Raw genomic sequence first — 19675 nt, 5'->3', positions numbered from 1 at the left:
TTATATCATTCAATTTAGCATGCAAATTATAAAAATACTTGGTTATTTTCTATTGTGATCATTATAAGAAAAAATAATCTGTTTAATTACACAATACACATTAAAATTTAAATTTTCACCATAATTTATAAGAACTTTTGTTTAAATTAGAGCGAATAATTTCACAGTATTTGGGCGACGAGTTGATGTGAGGCATTAAATAGGAAGAATATATTTGTAAAATCTCAGATATTAAACTTAATTTACATTGTGTTGCCAACTTATCTCTATATTACATGGTATATATCTTAATTCTATTCAGGTTACAGAAGAAAATCAACCGAACTCTACAGTTGGTAGAATTGTAGCCATTGATAAAGATGCAAATAAAAATGGTAAAGTTAACTATCAAATACAATGGCCAAATCAATATAAACAATATAACAATTTATTCATTCTAACAGAACATGGAAAGTTAATTGCCACACAAAGTTTGGATAGAGAACGCGTCCCAAATGGATATAAATTTACGGTAAGTTACATCAATTAAGCTAGGCTGAAGTAAATCATTCGTTTCATCTACATATATTTTTATCCTTGTATTTATTGAATATCCATGTAAACTACATTGTTGACAATTGTATCGCTTATGAACATGATAAGATGTCATAAACTATTTTTGAATTGCCGATCTAACCATTCGAGAAACAACTTGAATGGATCATATAAATTTTCTGAATGTTTACTAAGAGTATGTCATAAAGACTAGATTTCACACAGGAGAAACCTATTTTCTGGAGTGTGCCTTATTCGATAACCATTATTTAAATATGAAGGTTAGTCATAAGATTCATCACTTTCATTAAGGTTAACTTATTACCAGTTTTATTCGGTTACTTTTATTTAAGAAACTTTAATTTGTTACATCATAAGCTAAATAATTATTTCTATACACTCAACTATATAAAAATATGTATCTAGTGAAAATCAGTTATTTGTTTATCTAATCGGACATCTTAAAAGCAAATACTTGTAATTTAATTTTTTTAAATAGCATTATTTATTGTTTTTGAGGACGAAAATACTCTCTATGATAATGATCTAATACTTTATGCTAGAAAATTAAAAAGTTCGTGACTTGATCAAAAGCAGACGGGTGGGTTGAAAACAATGTTATTTAATATTTAATGTTGTCCCTACTTCGAAAAACTATCCTTAGAAGTCTCTTATTTGTATTTTTGAAAGTATTGCGTAGGTATAATAAATAATACAAAACAAATAAGCGATGTTAGATTCAAATGTAATGATTCAATCTACGTAAGGTTTTGCAGAACCCGCTGATTCGCCTTTATTCTGGTTCACATTTATCAGCAATCTTATGGTGCAATGTGAGTAGTTAGTGTAAACTTCCCCTAATATCCTAAAGTAGAACATTAAATAAAGGACCAATCAGTTAACGATAAAAATTCTCTGTCCAGCATCATTATATATAGCTAACAATTTTGAGCGATAAAAGAGCACGGTTTATCTTATTTCATTTATTTGTAAAGTGTCAATAATGGAGTATTTTGTTAGTAACAAGTGTTACCTTTACTTAATCTATAAAAGCGACTAGCTTCTATTGATTAGTTCTGAAGGCCGTAAAAACAAGACATTTTTTAAATAAATGATTATTAAACGAAATATCACATTCATACCGGAAGATATTCAAGACCATAATCACTCACTTGTAACATCTATAACTGTGAATTCTGGTAATGTGAATTTCAATTTAATGGAGAGAACCAATTATTTAAAGATTATAGATACATTTTTATGACAAGTGAAAACCAGCATGAATCGCAAGTTCAAAGCTGGTTTCATACTACCACTTAACATCATTGATATCCAAATATAATAAAAATGAGTTTAAATATTGTCATTACATGTTCAAACATACTCTCACAAACTAAATGAAGGTAACAAGACTTTAAAGTTTAATGTTGTATATAATATGAAAGGCAAAATCCATTTTAATAAAATCTCTTTCGCTACTTTTTTTATATTTATCAAGTAAATAAATTCCTTCATTGTTTAAAACAGAGTGGGAGGTTTGAAAATGCATGTTCAAATTACAACAATTCGTTCTTTTTCTTCAGCCCAGCCAAATCTTAATTCTTTTGTACCTCAATTATTAAAATGAATATTGTTTAAAACTTGTAGATTTTTTTTATTTTGTAAGTTATTTTAGAAAAGCTTTGCTTTTTTTTTACTTAGTTACATCTTTGGTTTTACAATAGGTTACCATAGTACTATTTTCCGCAACTGTTCTTCTCAATGCTTTAAGTAAAACTCTTAAACTTTATTATGTTTTAGGTCTATACTTAATGTATTATTTGTATAATAGACTTTAATTGCAAAATAAAACAATATATTATTATTCTTAGTTTTAATGGATAACTGAATAATATTGCCTAAATTACGGAAATAACTTAAGCGATTTAATATGACTAGAAAGTCATTATAACTTAATATTAATATGCAACTAACTGTACAATATAGATTATGGAATACTAAGTTGTTTCAACGTTCAATTTATGTCATTCATAAGTTTATGGCTACCAAATTTAATATAAATGTAACACTGTAATAATACTGACCATCATTTCAATTATGAAACTTCTGTATGAATTCATATTTGTATTTTCTCGTAAAATACCATTCATAATGTGTAAGATGATATTCTATAGTGGACAAGTAAACAAACTAACAAGTAAAATCATTTATAGTCATTCATCGGACAGAGTTCATATTCCACACAGAGTTCAATTCATAGTATTTCACCCCAAGACAATTCCACTACCTTCCTCTTTACTTTATCTATCCAAAACCTATAGACATTGGTGTGAAGACATGATGAAAAAATAATTGAACCAAATATCTTTACCACCATTTTATGGGATTTTTTAATAATTCAATCTCATTTAAAAGAAATAAAATGTTTCCAAATAATGAAATACAAATCTCTTATTTCTGAAAAAAAACGGTTACTTTTTCTTAAATTTTATTATATTTGTCCATTAACTGTGACCATTCTTCATATAGTGTGAATAAAATCTGGATAACACGAACCTAATCTTAAAAAAAATGGTATGTCTTCAATGTCTGTACCATCATTTTACAAATGAATTTAGGAAGTCGTGTAAACACTAACAACGAATTCTTGTGTGAAAACCTGTTTTGTCAATTCAGAATTTAATTGCAAAATAGAATTTTCAAGATGTTTAGTTAAAATTTATTAAAAATATATAACAAGTTTCCTTTCTCTATTACTGAGACAATGTTTAAAGGAAATATCTTTACATTTAGCTAATTGGAAATATACATTAATTGATCCCTCTTATGAAACTTTGACAGAATATTAAAAAGACCGAGTTGATGTGAAAAATAAGTTGTATTTATGTTATATATTACGAACAAGCCGATTACACATATGCTTGTCAAGGCATACATATACATGGAAAGTAATAAAGATCACTTAAATAACGATTGAAGTAAATATATTATATGAGTCATTTTCTCTTCTTTATATAAAAATGTTACTATATACATTTGAATTTTTATGTATTTGATGTTTATTACTTATGACATATAAATGCCTTGACAAGAATAAGTTAGCTTCCATGTTTGGACTGCCAAAGCAATCCCTATACATTTGAATAAATCAGAATTACATGTACAAAAGAAACAACCTTTTCTATTACCATGATTTTAATCCCTCATAATCTTTTCCGTTCCCCTTCTATTTTCTCCACTAACATTTTAAGCTAATTGTTTTATTCCTGTTTCTATGACCCTACTGACTATAGTTCATTTAGATTTTAGTATTTTACCTTACTTCGTTTAGCATAATCTTTCTAATTATATGTGTGAAAAAATTCACTGGAAATAATTTGACATCTTTTTACTCTCAAGTATGTAGGATATTTCATTAACATATTTTACGAGGATTAATTTGTTTTATAGTGGTGATTTTTATCACAAACTTGACTTAGCTGAAAAAATTAGATATCTGTTTCATCTTAACTGTGACTCCTCAAAATCATGCACCTACAGCCATGTCAATGATTGGAACTTTCAAGCGTCATGAATAAAAATTTTATGATACTCATTTTGGGCACATACTGCTGAGGTTCCCTTAACTATGACTTCTTGGTTTCTAAAAAATACCATGGATAAGGTGAATCCGTGATGGATACCGTATTAAACAATGATACCTACTTAAATTAAACAGATTACGTCTTTATTATACGACAAATAAAACAAGTGAAACCATATGAAACAGAGTGTGTATTAGCAAATTCCGGTATTATGTTATCTGGAATATTCCTATCTTCAATGAAAAAGAAATTTGTTTTATACCTTCCTTATAATTTTATCTTTTATTATTCATCAACTATCGTAATTATTTAGACTAAAATTAAAATATAAAGAAATGAGATCTTTAAGATATCACTTATTAAGATAAATTATTACTGTTATAGGGAAACAGTTATACTGTGTGCACTTCTACATGCTTTTTTTCACTATAACTGTTAGTTGGCACGAAATTGTATTGTAATTGGAAGTATCATATATTTCATTATATATTAGACTTATTGAATCTGATGATAATATTAAATCTGTCACAACTTTAGTTAGTAGATTTGTAAATGAGAATGATACCTTAAAATGCCAAGTTCTCATGCTTGAAAAATAGTTGATTACAATCACTTTATGTAAATGAAATATGTTTACTCATAAAGTTAATTATTAATAAGGCTTCTGTGTTTAAATATTCATTTTTTAAGTAAGAGATAGTCGACTTCAGGAACCTAATATTTTGTACTTTTCCATATTTAGCACATGTTGTTCATTAAAAACGAAATGATATGAGAGTTGAATTATTGAATTTATCACTAACCTTATGAACTTAATGAACAACAATTTATTTCATATGGATACTAGATCATCGTAAATGTGTAACTGAACACAAGTGTGAAACTTTATCTAACTTTTTCAGTCCGAACGATTCATGTCTAAACAAACTACACTATATAAACACTTATCGCTTATTTTAACCGATTCATTCATAATGAATTAAAACATCATTTAGTCGGTTAATAAGTTAAGTTCCCATTTCTTTCCTTTCCTTAAAAAAAGTACTCAACACACGACTTCTATACGATATCAGTTTCTATTATGTCTTTTAAAGTCGAATAGCAATATGTTAAAAAACTTAGTATAAGTAAAGTGGAACCAAGAACACACCTTTTGTTTTATTGGCACGTCAAGAGGACAGACTTACATTCCAGATTGATCTTCATATTGAGATTTGAACCTAATACCTATCAACGCGTCATCTATTACTTTACAGTGTTCACAGAACCACTAACTTGTTCAATGCGTACAAAGTTATTCCTTTGGTATTTTTGAAGAGTTTGTGTTGAAATTCTTAATGCGTACGGATATTTTAAAAATCAAGGAATTATATTTTTTGAAATCAGTAGCTAATGAGATCTCAAGGGGAAACTGGTGAAAAATTATACACATATTAGGATTTCTTATGGTTATTCAATAATTGAAGATCTGCTAAAATGTCTAGCTGAAAAATTTTAAAATACCTAATATATATTCAATCAGTACCGCATTACAAAAAAACTGAATACAGAAGTATCTTGTGTTTCGCATACCTTCAGAGCAGATGATTTACTTTATTTAACGGACGTTTAGTCATATATTCATTTCTTGGATTATCATCATTCTAATTTCTGTATAAAATTATGCAGGAGATTTACAGCTAAACCACGTTGTTGGGTTTATCTAATAACAGGTACTAGTGATTGATAAGCGAATCCAAGCCACTACAAGTTCATTGTTGCAATTTACAGACTAATAGTTCATTCATCGATATAGAAACCATTGGCAATGTCTATATGTGTTAAATCTATTCTCATACCCAAATAAATCTTAATTACGAAGCAAAATCACTCGCTTTAAAAAATCGTAGCTACTATGTAATATTTGTAGTTTGAGATTTATAGTAATTCGTATTTTACTAAATGAACATATTCTTAACGCTGTTGTGTCAGTGTCTCAATTTCAAAGTGAATAATTTAATCAAGTTACTCAATATGAAAACAAACGAATCTATGGACACTTCTGCTTCAGATCTGTAAATATCAACTGAGGGTTATACAAAGTAGCCAACCAAATAAATTAATCATCTGACTTACATGAATTTCATACTGATTTTCAGTAAATTCTGGAGCATTATCATTTTCATCTTCAATAATCACAGTCAGTGTAAATGTGGAAGTCATTTGTGGTGTCCCTTCATCAATACATACGATATGCAACAGACGTGTAGGTTCAAGTTCACGATCAAACGTTGTAGTAGCGTATATACTATATATTTTCCACCTTGGTAATTTCCCCGTGAAATTTAAATGAAATTGTTCTGTTACTGATGGAATTGTAATATGATCTTTATGTTCATGATAACTTGGGATGTCTAACAAAATACTGCTTTTAATAAATGTGTTCATAACATTTGGTTCTAAGTTGCATTCAAAAGAACCACCTAACCCAGTATCTTGATCACTTACTGTTAAAACAACTAGTGCATCATTTGTATGAGGAACATTTTCTGGAATGTGTAATATATTATGATTATTTAATGTAATACTAATGTTCAATCTAGATAAATGTTGCTTATAATTTTCTGACAATTGTATACGTGACTTGATTGTTGGTGCGTGAGTATTTGCATCGTTCAAACTGATTTGTACTGTAGTTGTACTTGATCTAGATGGACGTCCTTTATCTGAAGCAATTACTTGAAAATTCCATTCATTTGGTCCAATATCGTAGTTTAAGGTCCGAGCTATATACAAGAGTCCAGTATGTTTATCTAACTCAAAATTTTCAAGGACAGACTTTGGTGTTGAAGCAGCATAGTGATACTCAATTTCACCGTTTAAGCCTTCATCAGGATCTGTAGCATACAACTGGTTTTTAGTAAGAAGTTTAGATGATGAATCATCACTTAGAATATCTAATGGATCAACATTGTTGAAAGTCTTATTGTTTTCAGTTAAGTATATCACACTTCCGATTTCTAAGTCTTCAGATATTACAGCTTGATACATTTTACTTGAGAATATTGGTGCATGATCATTTTCATCAGTTATATGAACAGTTATTTTCAACGTACCTGTATGATATGGTTTATTGCCGTCGACAGCCAACAGACTTAAGTTATACCAGGCTTGTCGTTCACGATCTAATGACTCAACAACACTTAATACTAAATGAAAATTGTATGAACTCAAATTTTCCATGCTATGTTTTTCCACCAATAATTTAAAATATATAGATTCCATTCCATCTGTTTTCAGTCTATACTCTTGTATTGAGTTTATGCCATAATCCGGGTCACTAGCTAAAGGTAATTCAAAAGTTTGTTTTGTTTTCATTTCTTCTTGTACATTGATCAAAATAAATGATTGTGGCCATTTAGGAATGTTGTCATTTAAATCGCTGATAGTAATACGTAGTCCTATGTATTGACCATCGGTTGTAATAGCAAAACTACTCCATATACAATGTTGTGGATATCCAGGTTCAAGGCATAAATATGGATTATCATCTCTGTCCAACTCACCAATGACGCGTAGAGCACCTTTATAATCAATTTCGAAAAATGTATTATGCGGAAGAGTGAATTTTATATTTGCTAAAGGTGTAGGATAAATTAAATCAGGTATATAACCAATAATTGTTCCAGTAGGTGTATTTTCATTTACATTAAATGTGATGGGACTTGCAACACTAGGTGATTGTGAATTATCATACATAACTTTAGCGGATCTTATAACTAATCTGTCAGATAATTTTCTATCTACAGTATTATTAACCATCAGGGTATCAATAGAATTATTGACTAATATTTCTGTAGAGGTAGTAAACCAGATATCGCATATCATAATGAAAATCAGTATAAAACTATAACTTAAGCGTACTTTTGATGAAGAGATAAATAATGATTCTAAGAAATATAGTTTATCAGTTCGATAATCCGATTGAATAAATGATGTGAAAATAAATTGTAATTTGAACATTTGTACATATATATTCCATCTTATAATATCATGACAGAAATTACTTCAATATTGATAATAATCTGCAAATGTATTTACATAAAGCTTCTTTGTTTAAATGATCTAAATTATATAATAAACATATAAAATTGTACAAAAATTAAAAATTGTGCCTTTACAAATTTATATTAGAAGATACTAACATTTTCATGAAATTGATGTTTTGAGATGAAAACTCTGCATTTGTTGTTGTATAAAAGTAATAAAGATGATGATACTCCAGAATCCCGGGGACTGTTTATCACATACTGTTTTTTTTTGGAATCATTCGATTTCAAATACATTTGTATAATTTATAAATAAAAAACATATTCTAATTTTAATGTAACACATGCAGCTGTTTATGCATTCCATATGGTTAACCGAACATTGACCAATCACAATCCTCTAAGTTAACCTTCTTATGATTGGGGAAAAAATTACATTCTTACAACAAGGATTGGAATATAGAATTTTAATTGGCAATTAAATACATTCTAATACTTATGAATCGAAAGTTATTTGAAGTAGATTAAAAAGAAAAGAAAAAGTAGTGCAGGCTATTTTGTATATCGAACTAGTTGATGGTAAAAAAAAATTTACACAGTGTTTAAATGAAAAATATTAAGTAATTAGTGAGATGTTTTTATTTCATATCTATTTCCATTACCATAAAACAATATTACAGGTTAATCTGTTTATTAATATCAATTGGATCCAAGTTCTGTGCAAATAAGGACACAGAATTCCTAGAAATTCACTGATATTTGCTATACTAGTCGTCAGATGTGTACATACATAAGGATTCTTAAACATACTTATCATAGGTGTTATATAAGTATTTGAGCAATTCACTCACTAACTGATATGTTTTATATATTAGAAAAGTCATTTCTAACTATCACCGATTCGGAATGCATATCTTAGGTTTCATGCGACTCATGGGTTATGAATGCCTTATATTTCTTATTTACTAAACTGAGTATCGATTATTCCGATAGTCGAAATTATTAGAATATTGATGAGTTGTACCTAGAAGTCAAAGGTTTTACATTAATACAAATAATCGTTATATTTAACAATCTAATAAGATTAAGGTTTATTTAACTGATTATTTCTACTTTTTCACGATATCAGAAGATATCTGACTTACGGAGAGTTTTTAAACGATATTTTAACGTTATTTTTCCAGCTACAAATACTCAGAGAAGTAATTATGTTTGTTTCACAAACCATTCGTGATTAGAAAACTGCGAAACATATGACACATGTTTTATCTTGGTGTATTACTCCTCATTACCATTCATCTGTGACCCTGCCAAGGATCAAACCAACTACCTACAGTCTCGTAACAAGCAGTGAACGGGTGTTCGATAATTGCTCAAATATGATCAATCCGTGATGTGAACAAATAGAATTTGATAATCTTCACAAACTCAGTATAATAATAAAATTAAGTATCTTTTGTAATTACTTAAAACTCCCTTTAAACTTAAAGCTCACATAATGTTACAACCATCGATATTCCAAACTAGAATAAAAGCAAACATTTAACAGAAAAAGAAAAGTGGTCTGTGATAAATGTTCGCTAGGGTTTATCTGGAGGATTGCAGGTGAATAGATAATCAAAAAAACCTTACTGTTTAATCACGCTAACAAATGTTTGCAGTATACTTCACTGTCCCATTAGATTTAGAATGATCAAGATTTTTTAAATTCAGAAATATATTGAGTATTAGAAAGCCATGATAAGTATAGTAAAATATTTATATGTACTGGTATTTATGAGCATCTATTTGATGCTATTTCAAATACAACAGGAATAACCATTGAAACAGAATAACATGTATTCATATGTTGTGTGATCTTATCACCTCCTTAGAAATGTTAATCATATTAGCAACAAGAACTAATTAGACGGAAACTAAAAAATGTATATGGTCAAAAACCTGAATCTGATAGCATGTAAATTAATAAGACAATAAGCTAATAACGTAATCAGTAAGTGAAAAAAAAATGCATACGTACATTTCAAAAATGTGAGTAAATATTATGCAATGAAAGCAAGGTTGTTTTACAGTTGATAGAACAACAAACTGCCAACCATTTATCAATATAACAGTTGATGTGATTCATTAAGTAAGGTTTTTTGTCAGTTGATTATCAACTTAAACTGTTAATCAGAAAGGTTTGGATTGATATTTGGTTTGAAAAATATACAATATTATAAAGAATTCATGCTTAAGTCATTAATCATTTACATACTGTGTCGAAATATTCTTTGTTATGATAAAAGTGAATGAGAATGTAAGATAACTGAGATAAATACTAAAATATTTCCCTTAATAACTCACTGAACGTGGTAATGTTAAGTATAACACTAATTGGTAAATATGCCATTTATTCGTCAATAACTGAAGACTAACACCAAAACTGTATAAATAATTTACATGAAATATAAATAAAACTTCGTAAATATCAACAAACATTAACAGTAAATTATATGAAACAATTGAGAGCATTCGGAGAAAATTAGGCGAGACTATAATTTATGGACGAGGCAATCAGAAGCATTTAAACAATTTCAAGGTCACGGTACCATCTTCAGTATTTACTGCTCATGTACAATCGGTTTATGTCGGACTTTTGAGAAGTTACAGCTGAGCGGATACAACAAATTGGAATACTAAAAAATTCCTTTATTTGTGATCGCAGTAATAAAATGACTCCTGGACCTTGTGCAGACTAACATGATGATATTGCATTTCAATGTGTTATATGTTGGGGGAAAAATCTTCTAGAAAAGGAACATTTTTCGCTCGATCCTGATTGAGACTAAGACAAATTATGATAATTGTTGCAAACTGGATAACGAAAGCACCAGTTACACTGACTGTAATCTTTGTAGATGTTAACGAAGCTTCGGCAGTTCAATGGTATGAGTATTGCAGAGATATATGGACAGTAAAAATGACCATCTTGCATTAGTTGTTTAGAGGAGTGGAGAAAATTGTAGGAATAGAGGAAACGGTTATTAGGAAACGAAAATTTAATTGTAGAAGAATGTTAAAGAAAACTGGGTATGTAGCACTTTCATAAATATACTTCTTAAATCCTTGGAATATACGATAGGTCATCTCAAAAAGTACACTTCAAACACGTTAGAAACCGACAAACCACGACTACAATATCGATTATACGAGGTTATGTGCAGCCAGAAACCATAATATACACAGATGACTGGAAAGCGTACCGATTCTTACATAGACTTGGTAATGTGAATCGTGTAATCGTCCACAATAGACATTTTGTGGACCCCACCACCGCAGTGCACACAAATAATGTAGAAGCAATGCGGTTGAGGTCAAAAGAATTTTTGCGACCTTTTTATGGCTTCAGAAGTCAACTGTTATACAGTCATATGGACAGGTTCTTGCATTTCGATTTCAGAACTACAGAGCCTCTTTCTAACCTTGAAAAGTTTTTAAACCATGTAAAAAAAGTGTATCTACTCTAATTTTACGGTTTTGTGTAGTATATTTTTACTCCATAGCGACTATTTTTTGATTGGCTGAAAGTCTCAAGGTCATTTGAGATTTGTTCAAAGACCGTTAGTAATCTATAGTTTTGCCGAAGATTATTTAGTTACTTCGTAATCTTACTTTTGACAACAATCAATTTGGTCAAACAACAATCCCCGATACGTATGGATATTTTATTTTCGTTATTTCAAATCATAATTGATACTTATTTTCTATTTCGAAAATAAGCAAACTTCATCAATGATTAAATCTAGCAGTAGAATAATTATCCGTCTGCCAGTACTCTGTTAGTTTTATTATCCAAAGAAATAGATTCTGTTTCCCTGTTGAGTTTTTTTAAAAACCATAATTTCCAATAATCACGTTTCTTAACATTTTATCTTAAGTTTTATATTTGAAACACTGAACGCTTTCATCATAAGAAATTGCAAAATGATATTTTAAAATTTGTCAAAAACCCATCAAAGAGTATTCTATCTAATCCATTGAACTTCGTCAATAAACGTTTTTTTATATCACACCATTGTGTATAGTAGAAACGTGTAATTTCTACTTTGAGCAGTATTAAACATTTATAAAACAATTTAAGATAACATGTATTTATTGTATGAGATTGTTTTTACGCCTCAGTAATTTCTAGCAATTATTTCAAAGATTATTTTAGCTCCTATCTAAGTAACCACTTTGTAACACATAAATTACTGCTAATTCTTACCATGCTAAGCATTTTATGGCAACTTTTTTAAACACGGTATTTTATTTACCCGAGATCTGACTCCATTTAGATTGTATGGATGAATGTCATCGAAATCACATGTCGGCTATCCTCGTATATAATTATTGACTTAATCCGTGTTAGCGAATAACGGAATTAAATAAACTAAATAGGATAATGGATTTTGAATATGTATATTTCATGCATTCATCGATTTGAACAGATAATCAGGGAGACGAAACAAATAGGGAAGAGCGAAGCAGATTGGAGAAGGTAAGTGAACCGACTCGATATCAACAAGCGTGACTCGACATTTATAGTCAAATAAAAATACGTTACAGACACATAATGAATAGGGTAAGTAATCAACACACATACGATCATATAAAATAATCAGGGTTAATAAGCTAATAAGTAACAAGATCAAAATGTGGCTTGAAAAGAATTAATAGATTAATCTGCTCAGAAACTAGAATAGCCTATATGTGCAGTAATGTGTTTGTTAGTGATAATCAATTGGTCATGTTGTGTGTTCACAAACTGGAACGGAAGATCAAAGGCTACATTTTTTCATGATAATTTTATAGGTAATAATGGTAATTGTTCATATTGTAACAATCAATGAAAAATGCAAATAGTACCATAACTAATTACAAAAAAGTCTACTTTAAGTATCCCCTACATAACTACCCCTAGTGTGTCTGGAGGAAACACTGGTATGCAAAATAAATGAAGGAGAAGAACATATCCATTCGAGAAAAAAACCAAATTAATGGCACATTAATTTGAAAAAAAATGCCTATCTTTGAAAATAACATTGATGAGGTAGGTGGTTAACTTCAACAACAAGTGAAAAAATTGGTACTATCCGGTACAGTACAGTGTTATGTAAGGGGCGAGTGTATTATAAGAAAGTGTTATGCCTATGTAAAAAGAAATACATGAATATCGTAAAGACGCGGACAAAAATGAAAATGATAGCATGTGATTATGAGTAAATTAACAAGCATACCAAAAAATTAACATGTATTTACGTCGTGACTCTCTGGACGATAAAACAACACGTTCTTATGAGCAGCTCGAAATACCGTGAAGACAGTAATAAATCAAATATGGGTATGATAGCGAAATTATTCATGCAAAATAAGGTAGAATATAATAAATTGGTCTGTCGTACCAACAAAATATAAATATAAGGAATAGTTTAGTATTTAACAGGTCCTATTAAGCCTCAGTAAAGTAAATGGCGTCGATTAGCGACTAGTGGTTTGGTATTCACATGACATTGAGTTTATATGGGATAAGCATAATCCAGCAGTAAAATGATAACTGCATCGATGGGTGACATTCGTTGCTGTACTGTAAATGATGATAAGCATAAAATGCGACGTCAGTGTACGTTGTTGTTCGCGTCATAATCAGATGCATGAAGTTGTCGTTGAATATGAATTAGTAGAATGACCAGATGAACAGAACAGTGATTGCGAGAACAAGATATGAGGAGTTGTATCCCATCTTGGTCGTGAAGCCTAGAGTGGTTTATGTCGTTTGAAGGACTTGCGTTCAGCTTCGTTTGTTACGAGACTGTATTAGGGCGTGGTAAAAAATACCAATACATATGATTATTCATGACGTCAGATGAGACTGACTTTGATGTAACAAACACGAGTATATCTTTGAGACACTAGCTCTACACTCTATGTTCTGATATATAGTGTGACTGGAATAGAATATTAATTGCAGTAATCAAATAACCTTAATCGGTAATTAATGCTGCAGCATGCAGTTATATATGTGTGCGAAAAGATAAGATGAACATAGTCGTTAATAATCAGCCAGTAATGCGGCATCGAATATTTGATATGTATATAAACATTAGAGTAAAGGTCATCGATTAAACAAAGAATGGCTGAAGTTCGGTTTAGATTGTCGTTTAAAAAAGCAGGAAACGAAGATCGCTGCGTACAAATGCAATGAATGAACATTAGTTGCATCTCGAGAACATAAGTTTGTACTACCGGAATTGACTCCAAACTTATGTCTATGATAAACTTACTAACCGTTTCCAGTGTTGGGGCAGTTGTGACCAAGCCGATATCAGCGAACAGAAAGTTTACTCGACTGCTTAGACTGAGGATTCATGTGCATGTACGGGTCGCTAGACCACCAATTTACTTAGCAGTTTGCAAATTGTTCAGTGTATGAGCAGCTAGTAAATACGTCGAAAATATATGACGTGTGATATCCATATATCCTTAAAATGAAAAATAATAATTAAGTCATTGATGTGATAAATAATCCAGAACAAAATAAAGATGATAGATCTTAGCAAAATGCTTATTAGGATCAAAGGCATCTACAGGCATAATGGTAGGCAATATCGAACTGACAAAAATGTGTGCTATGACAACATAAAAATGACCTCAACTATGTGAATGAGTGTAATAATAGAGCAAAAAGGACATGGAACAAAATGGAATAAACTCACTTAAAGCAGGAAAATTTTACGTTATTGAATAATAAAAGTAGTCCAATGAGTTTCAAATGCCATAATGTGAAGGGAATGTTCATAAAATTATAATTTGCTTGGTGAGTGACATGAATGCTAAAATGTCATAGTTTAATGTCAATGCGTACAGCAATAATAATTCCACATTGTGTGATCATATGACATTAATATGATAATGGAAATATAATGACTATGGTAATTATAATGGAACGATACTCCAGATGGATCAGTAAGCAGAAGTGACACGGGGACAAAGTGTCCATAAGATACTACGATTTGGGTATGACCATGTCGCTGCTCTACTGGCTTCCCTGAGTACGTAATATTAGAGATTGAGTCGTTTGAGTTACTCGCTGTCTACGCAAAATACTCAACATTCACTGGCCGGATACTATCAGCAACAGTCTTCTGTGGGAGAGGACAAACCAGCTTCCAGCTGAAGAGGAAATTAGGAAAAGACGTTAGAAGTGGATCGGACATACATTAAGGAAATCACCAATGTGCATTTCAAAGCAAGCCCTAACTTGGAATGCTGAAGGGAAGTGGAAAAGAGGAAGACCAAAGAACACATTACGCCGGGAAATGGAAGCAGATATGAAAAGGATGAATGTTAACTGGATTGGATTGCTTGGGACAGGGTTGAATGGAGAATGCTGGTGAGCGGCCTATGCTCCTAGACGAGGGGTAACAGGCGTAAGTAAGTAAGTAATGAAGAGATAGCTAACCTGAATTGCATGTAAAAGACTAGTGACATTGTTATAATAGTAGTAGGTGTGTACCAGGCTGCATTAGTATAGCAACACCACAGTAGAAGGTATCTGAGGTTCAGTAGCTAAAAATTAGGCGTAAGGTTTAGGCTTCATTTCAAAATACTGAATTCAAGTCAGATGGGTTAGAGCACTATAATAATTTATTGCCCAACGTTTCTTGTCGTGCCATGTTTTGTCTCTTTAATTTTAGGATATCCTTTTATAAATTCACATAGATAAACTTTGTTAAGGTTTACGTTAAACAAGATTCTGATAATTGTTATCAATAACGTTTAGTTGGGTTACAAATACTACCCTAGATTGATTGATTTTTTCTTTTGATCAATGTATGTTTATCAATCCACTCACTTTTGTTGAACCAGTTATATAGGCTGAATAATTCGATTACCATACTAAAGGTTGAGCAAAGAACAGTTGAGGCTGTTTAAGTGTTCTTATTATGTCCACTTGAATGACTCGGGATCTCAAGTTGACTCGAGAAAACCCTTTAAAGCTATCCATTTTATTGCATTAAATGTACTATATAACCTAGGGATTCGCCTTTCATTTATTACTTTCTAAATCCATAGTCAAAAATCTAATCTTTAGACGCAAAACAAGTTTGTACAATCCAAAGTAGGTTATACCTAGATAGTTTTATTCTCCGAAATTTAAAACTTTTACTAAGTTCCTAACACATTTGTGTGTTTATATAATTTAAATACGCATCTTTTTAAATAACTACTGTTAGACTGACCTCTAAGTATATTTTAAGTCGTTTGTCACCTGTTGACGAATATGTCTTCAGCCCATACAAATAATATCCTAGACTATTGTAACTACCTTTTCTTCTTCGCACCATGTAATTAATCACTCAACATTTGTGAAATTATAACATTACGACTTGAATAGCCTTATCCTACTACTATAATTTATATGTATATTTATATTTTGAGAGAGAGTCGTGATAAAAATTCGGCAAACATAACTTTCTATTTATCTTTTCATTTGATGCCTGGATAGAAATTCTCATTTCAAATAACATTAAAAGTGTTATTCTCATCGTCATGCCGAATATCTAAATTTCATTAAAACGTAAAACCTTTTCAGCTAAGCTTTTGTTCACAATAATTCTTTTTCTTCAGAATCTCCCAATTACGTAAATATCATGGATGAGCATAAAGTTTTGTATCATAGATAACTAACGATTATAAGTATGCTAGTTTTGATAAAAAAATTTGTATTGTTGATAATATTTTAATTTTGTTTCATGAATAACGTGATGCACCCTTTTAAAATCTAAAGAATACCAGAACAAATAATAGCTTATCTTGGTAAATCTATAATATACAGATGAATCAATAGTGAATGTGCGAAATGTTTCATAGTCAAAAGCACGTAATAGCATAAAGCTGAGAATTCGGATTGCGATTTAGAGTCAAGGTATTCATTAGGAACTGATATTAGCTACAATTTTGAGATAACATATTCTTATCCCACGTCATCAGTGCATCGTTTTTTGTCTCCCAACTGTTTACTTGAGTTCAAATTTATGGGTCGTTCAGTAGCACAGAACAGCTTCATCACCGATCTCATCAGTCGTTATCATTAGTGATTGATTCTTAAAAGACCATAAATAAACAGTTCATTAATTCGTTTTTTAATAAGTCAGTCAGTATAAAGTTTGCATTTGATCTTTAATCAGTTTACTTATAATAATTTCCAATCTAAGAATAATTAAATGTTTTGGATGTTTACAAGCCAAATGCCATAAAAATAAAAATACTGAATAATTCGCCCGCATGGAAACTAATGCATAAATGAAAAATAATGCCGTGATAAACTTGTTAATATGTTTAAGAATACTGATAAGCATAGAAAACAATATTTCATAAGCTCCCAATCGAGCATTACTGCACGCACAACTGAATGCACAACAGTTTTCACTAATATTATTCCCCTCGATACTGATATATCCGTTGTTAGTGAGTCTTGATTGGTAACTGTAGTATATATTTCTTTGACACTAATTTTTTTAATCACAATATATTCCTTCCAAATAACAGATTTTATAACTGATTAGACCGTATTTATTTCTCAAATTTCAAAAGTCCGATCAAAGTTGTACCATTATACAATCTATCAGAACGTACGTAAAAACTCCCATCTAAAATTAACATTCAAATTTGCTTTAAAATCCAAAAACCAGCAGAAAAGTGGCAATGGATTTGCTTAAATGTTTTATTCAAAGAACATTAAAAATCTAATGAATACATGATAATGCTTTATTAACCAAAATAGGCATTGGCATTTCTTATAAACATCATTTAGTTGATTGAGTTTAACCGGAAACATACAAGTTGAACAAGTTTATAATACAATAGTTCATTCACTTTAGGTATCGTTTTAAAAGAGTTCATTTAAGAATTATATATATATATATATATATATATATATATATATATAACTTATTTATTTATTTAAACACATAAATATTGGTACAAGGAAGCACCAGATACATATGCGCCGCACAAATCTCTTTCGATTTGTGTGAGGGCTGTGATACTGCCCAGGTGCCCAAACTGGAGCAGGTGGTTTTATTAGGGGGTCACACCTGGAGCCTTTGACCTAAAGGTCTAACCCACAAGGCAGTGGAGCATCGTGAGGAGATGCAGTCTCATGGTAGCCGGTGACCAACAATTGGTTCATACGCCATTTAATCCTTCAGGATACTGGAGCCCATGTGCACCATTGGTTTGAAAGGAGGGTTTTCCAACTCCCCTAGTTGGAATTTCCGTGTCCACGAACCCGGTTACAGAGCTGAAAATTCACTTTTCGTCCTCTCGATTTCGTAAACAACGGTAATGCCATGAGAAGGCAGTGAGTAGGACTTCCATGGCAGAGGCTATATACGTGTGGCCATATGAGAGCATTTCGAGAGGGAGGGTGGCTTCTCCCCACTCTCGGCTGTACGAGGGCATATAAATATATATATATATATATATGCCCATTACCAGTTGCATAGTTGTTAAAACCTATTGGGTTATGATCCAATATTTGAATAAATGGTTTTGAAAAAATAAACAATTATCAAAAGAGGGAGGAATGACAAAATTTGGAAAATATTTATTCTCTATAGTAAGCAAATTTATTATGTCATAAGAATTAAAACTAAGGAGACATATTATGTGAATGGTAATCAACTATTGTTGGTAGAACCAACGTTAAATAATACGATCATGATAATGACCAAATAAATTAAAACAGAAAGTTATGTAAACGTAAGACAGAAACATAAAAATTCTATTGCTATTGTAGTGGGATTTAACACATGATACCGTTACACGTAACACATATTTTAAATTGTGAATCCCTGAAGAATTCTATAGTTAAAAGTAGTTCAAGAATATTCCTCTGGGATTCATTGTCTGGATTTTGTGAATAATATCTATAATAGATGTTTTTAGATTGAGATGTTATCCAGTTCAAAAACTAAATCAAACGTATTTAATCGGATAATTATTCATAATTACCAAAAACAAAACTAAGGTGTAATCAAAGTGATATTCCTTTCCCTAAATCGATGTTACTTTGTATGTAGTTGGAATAGTTGTAAAGCATTTTTCATTGAGTACTTAAATACATCATTATTCAAATCATGTCTAAATCCTCTGTTTTACGACTAATTTGACTTAATGGTTGAGTTATTTGTTTTCTTACTAATTTATTGTTTGAGATGTTATAGGTACATTGGTTCGGAGTTTCGATAGTAACAATTTATTGAAGTAAGCTTGTTTAGCATAATATTTAGACAATTTCTACCATTTATACTTTTATTTTTTCTCCTTTAACAAAATGGAGTATTATTCGAAGAATGTTATATGTCTAGAAACTATAGCGGAGATATTTCATAATTTGATAGACATTTCCAAAGTATCTTTTCATTATATTTTAATGATATATAAGGATATATATCCAAATATTCAAGGTGAAAATCAATCTAATTCCCAAGATAATTAAAT

At 30.5% G+C, this 19675-nt stretch overlaps 2 protein-coding genes across 2 annotated transcripts; one reads left to right on the top strand and one right to left on the bottom strand.

Moving 5' to 3' along the window:
* Positions 1 to 301: 301 nt before the first annotated feature.
* On the top strand, positions 302 to 2346 carry Smp_167260 (hypothetical protein; the record flags this gene model as incomplete). The annotated part of the gene is made up of 2 exons (XM_018794412.1): positions 302 to 511; positions 2335 to 2346. Coding segments are annotated over 2 exons (222 nt in total), but the record flags the coding sequence as incomplete, so codon positions are not given.
* A 3833-nt stretch (positions 2347 to 6179) lies between these two features.
* On the bottom strand, positions 6180 to 7985 carry Smp_083220 (putative protocadherin alpha; the record flags this gene model as incomplete). The annotated part of the gene is made up of 1 exon (XM_018794411.1): positions 6180 to 7985. One exon carries the CDS (start codon positions 7983 to 7985, stop codon positions 6180 to 6182), a length of 1806 nt encoding a protein of 601 aa, XP_018648826.1.
* Between the last annotated feature and the right edge of the window lie 11690 nt (positions 7986 to 19675).

Source organism: Schistosoma mansoni, chromosome 1, assembly GCF_000237925.1.
Source record: "Schistosoma mansoni strain Puerto Rico chromosome 1, complete genome".
NCBI lineage: Eukaryota > Metazoa > Platyhelminthes > Trematoda > Strigeidida > Schistosomatidae > Schistosoma > Schistosoma mansoni.
Note: the sequence above shows the minus strand (reverse complement) of the source record. Positions and strands in the feature narration are given on the sequence as shown.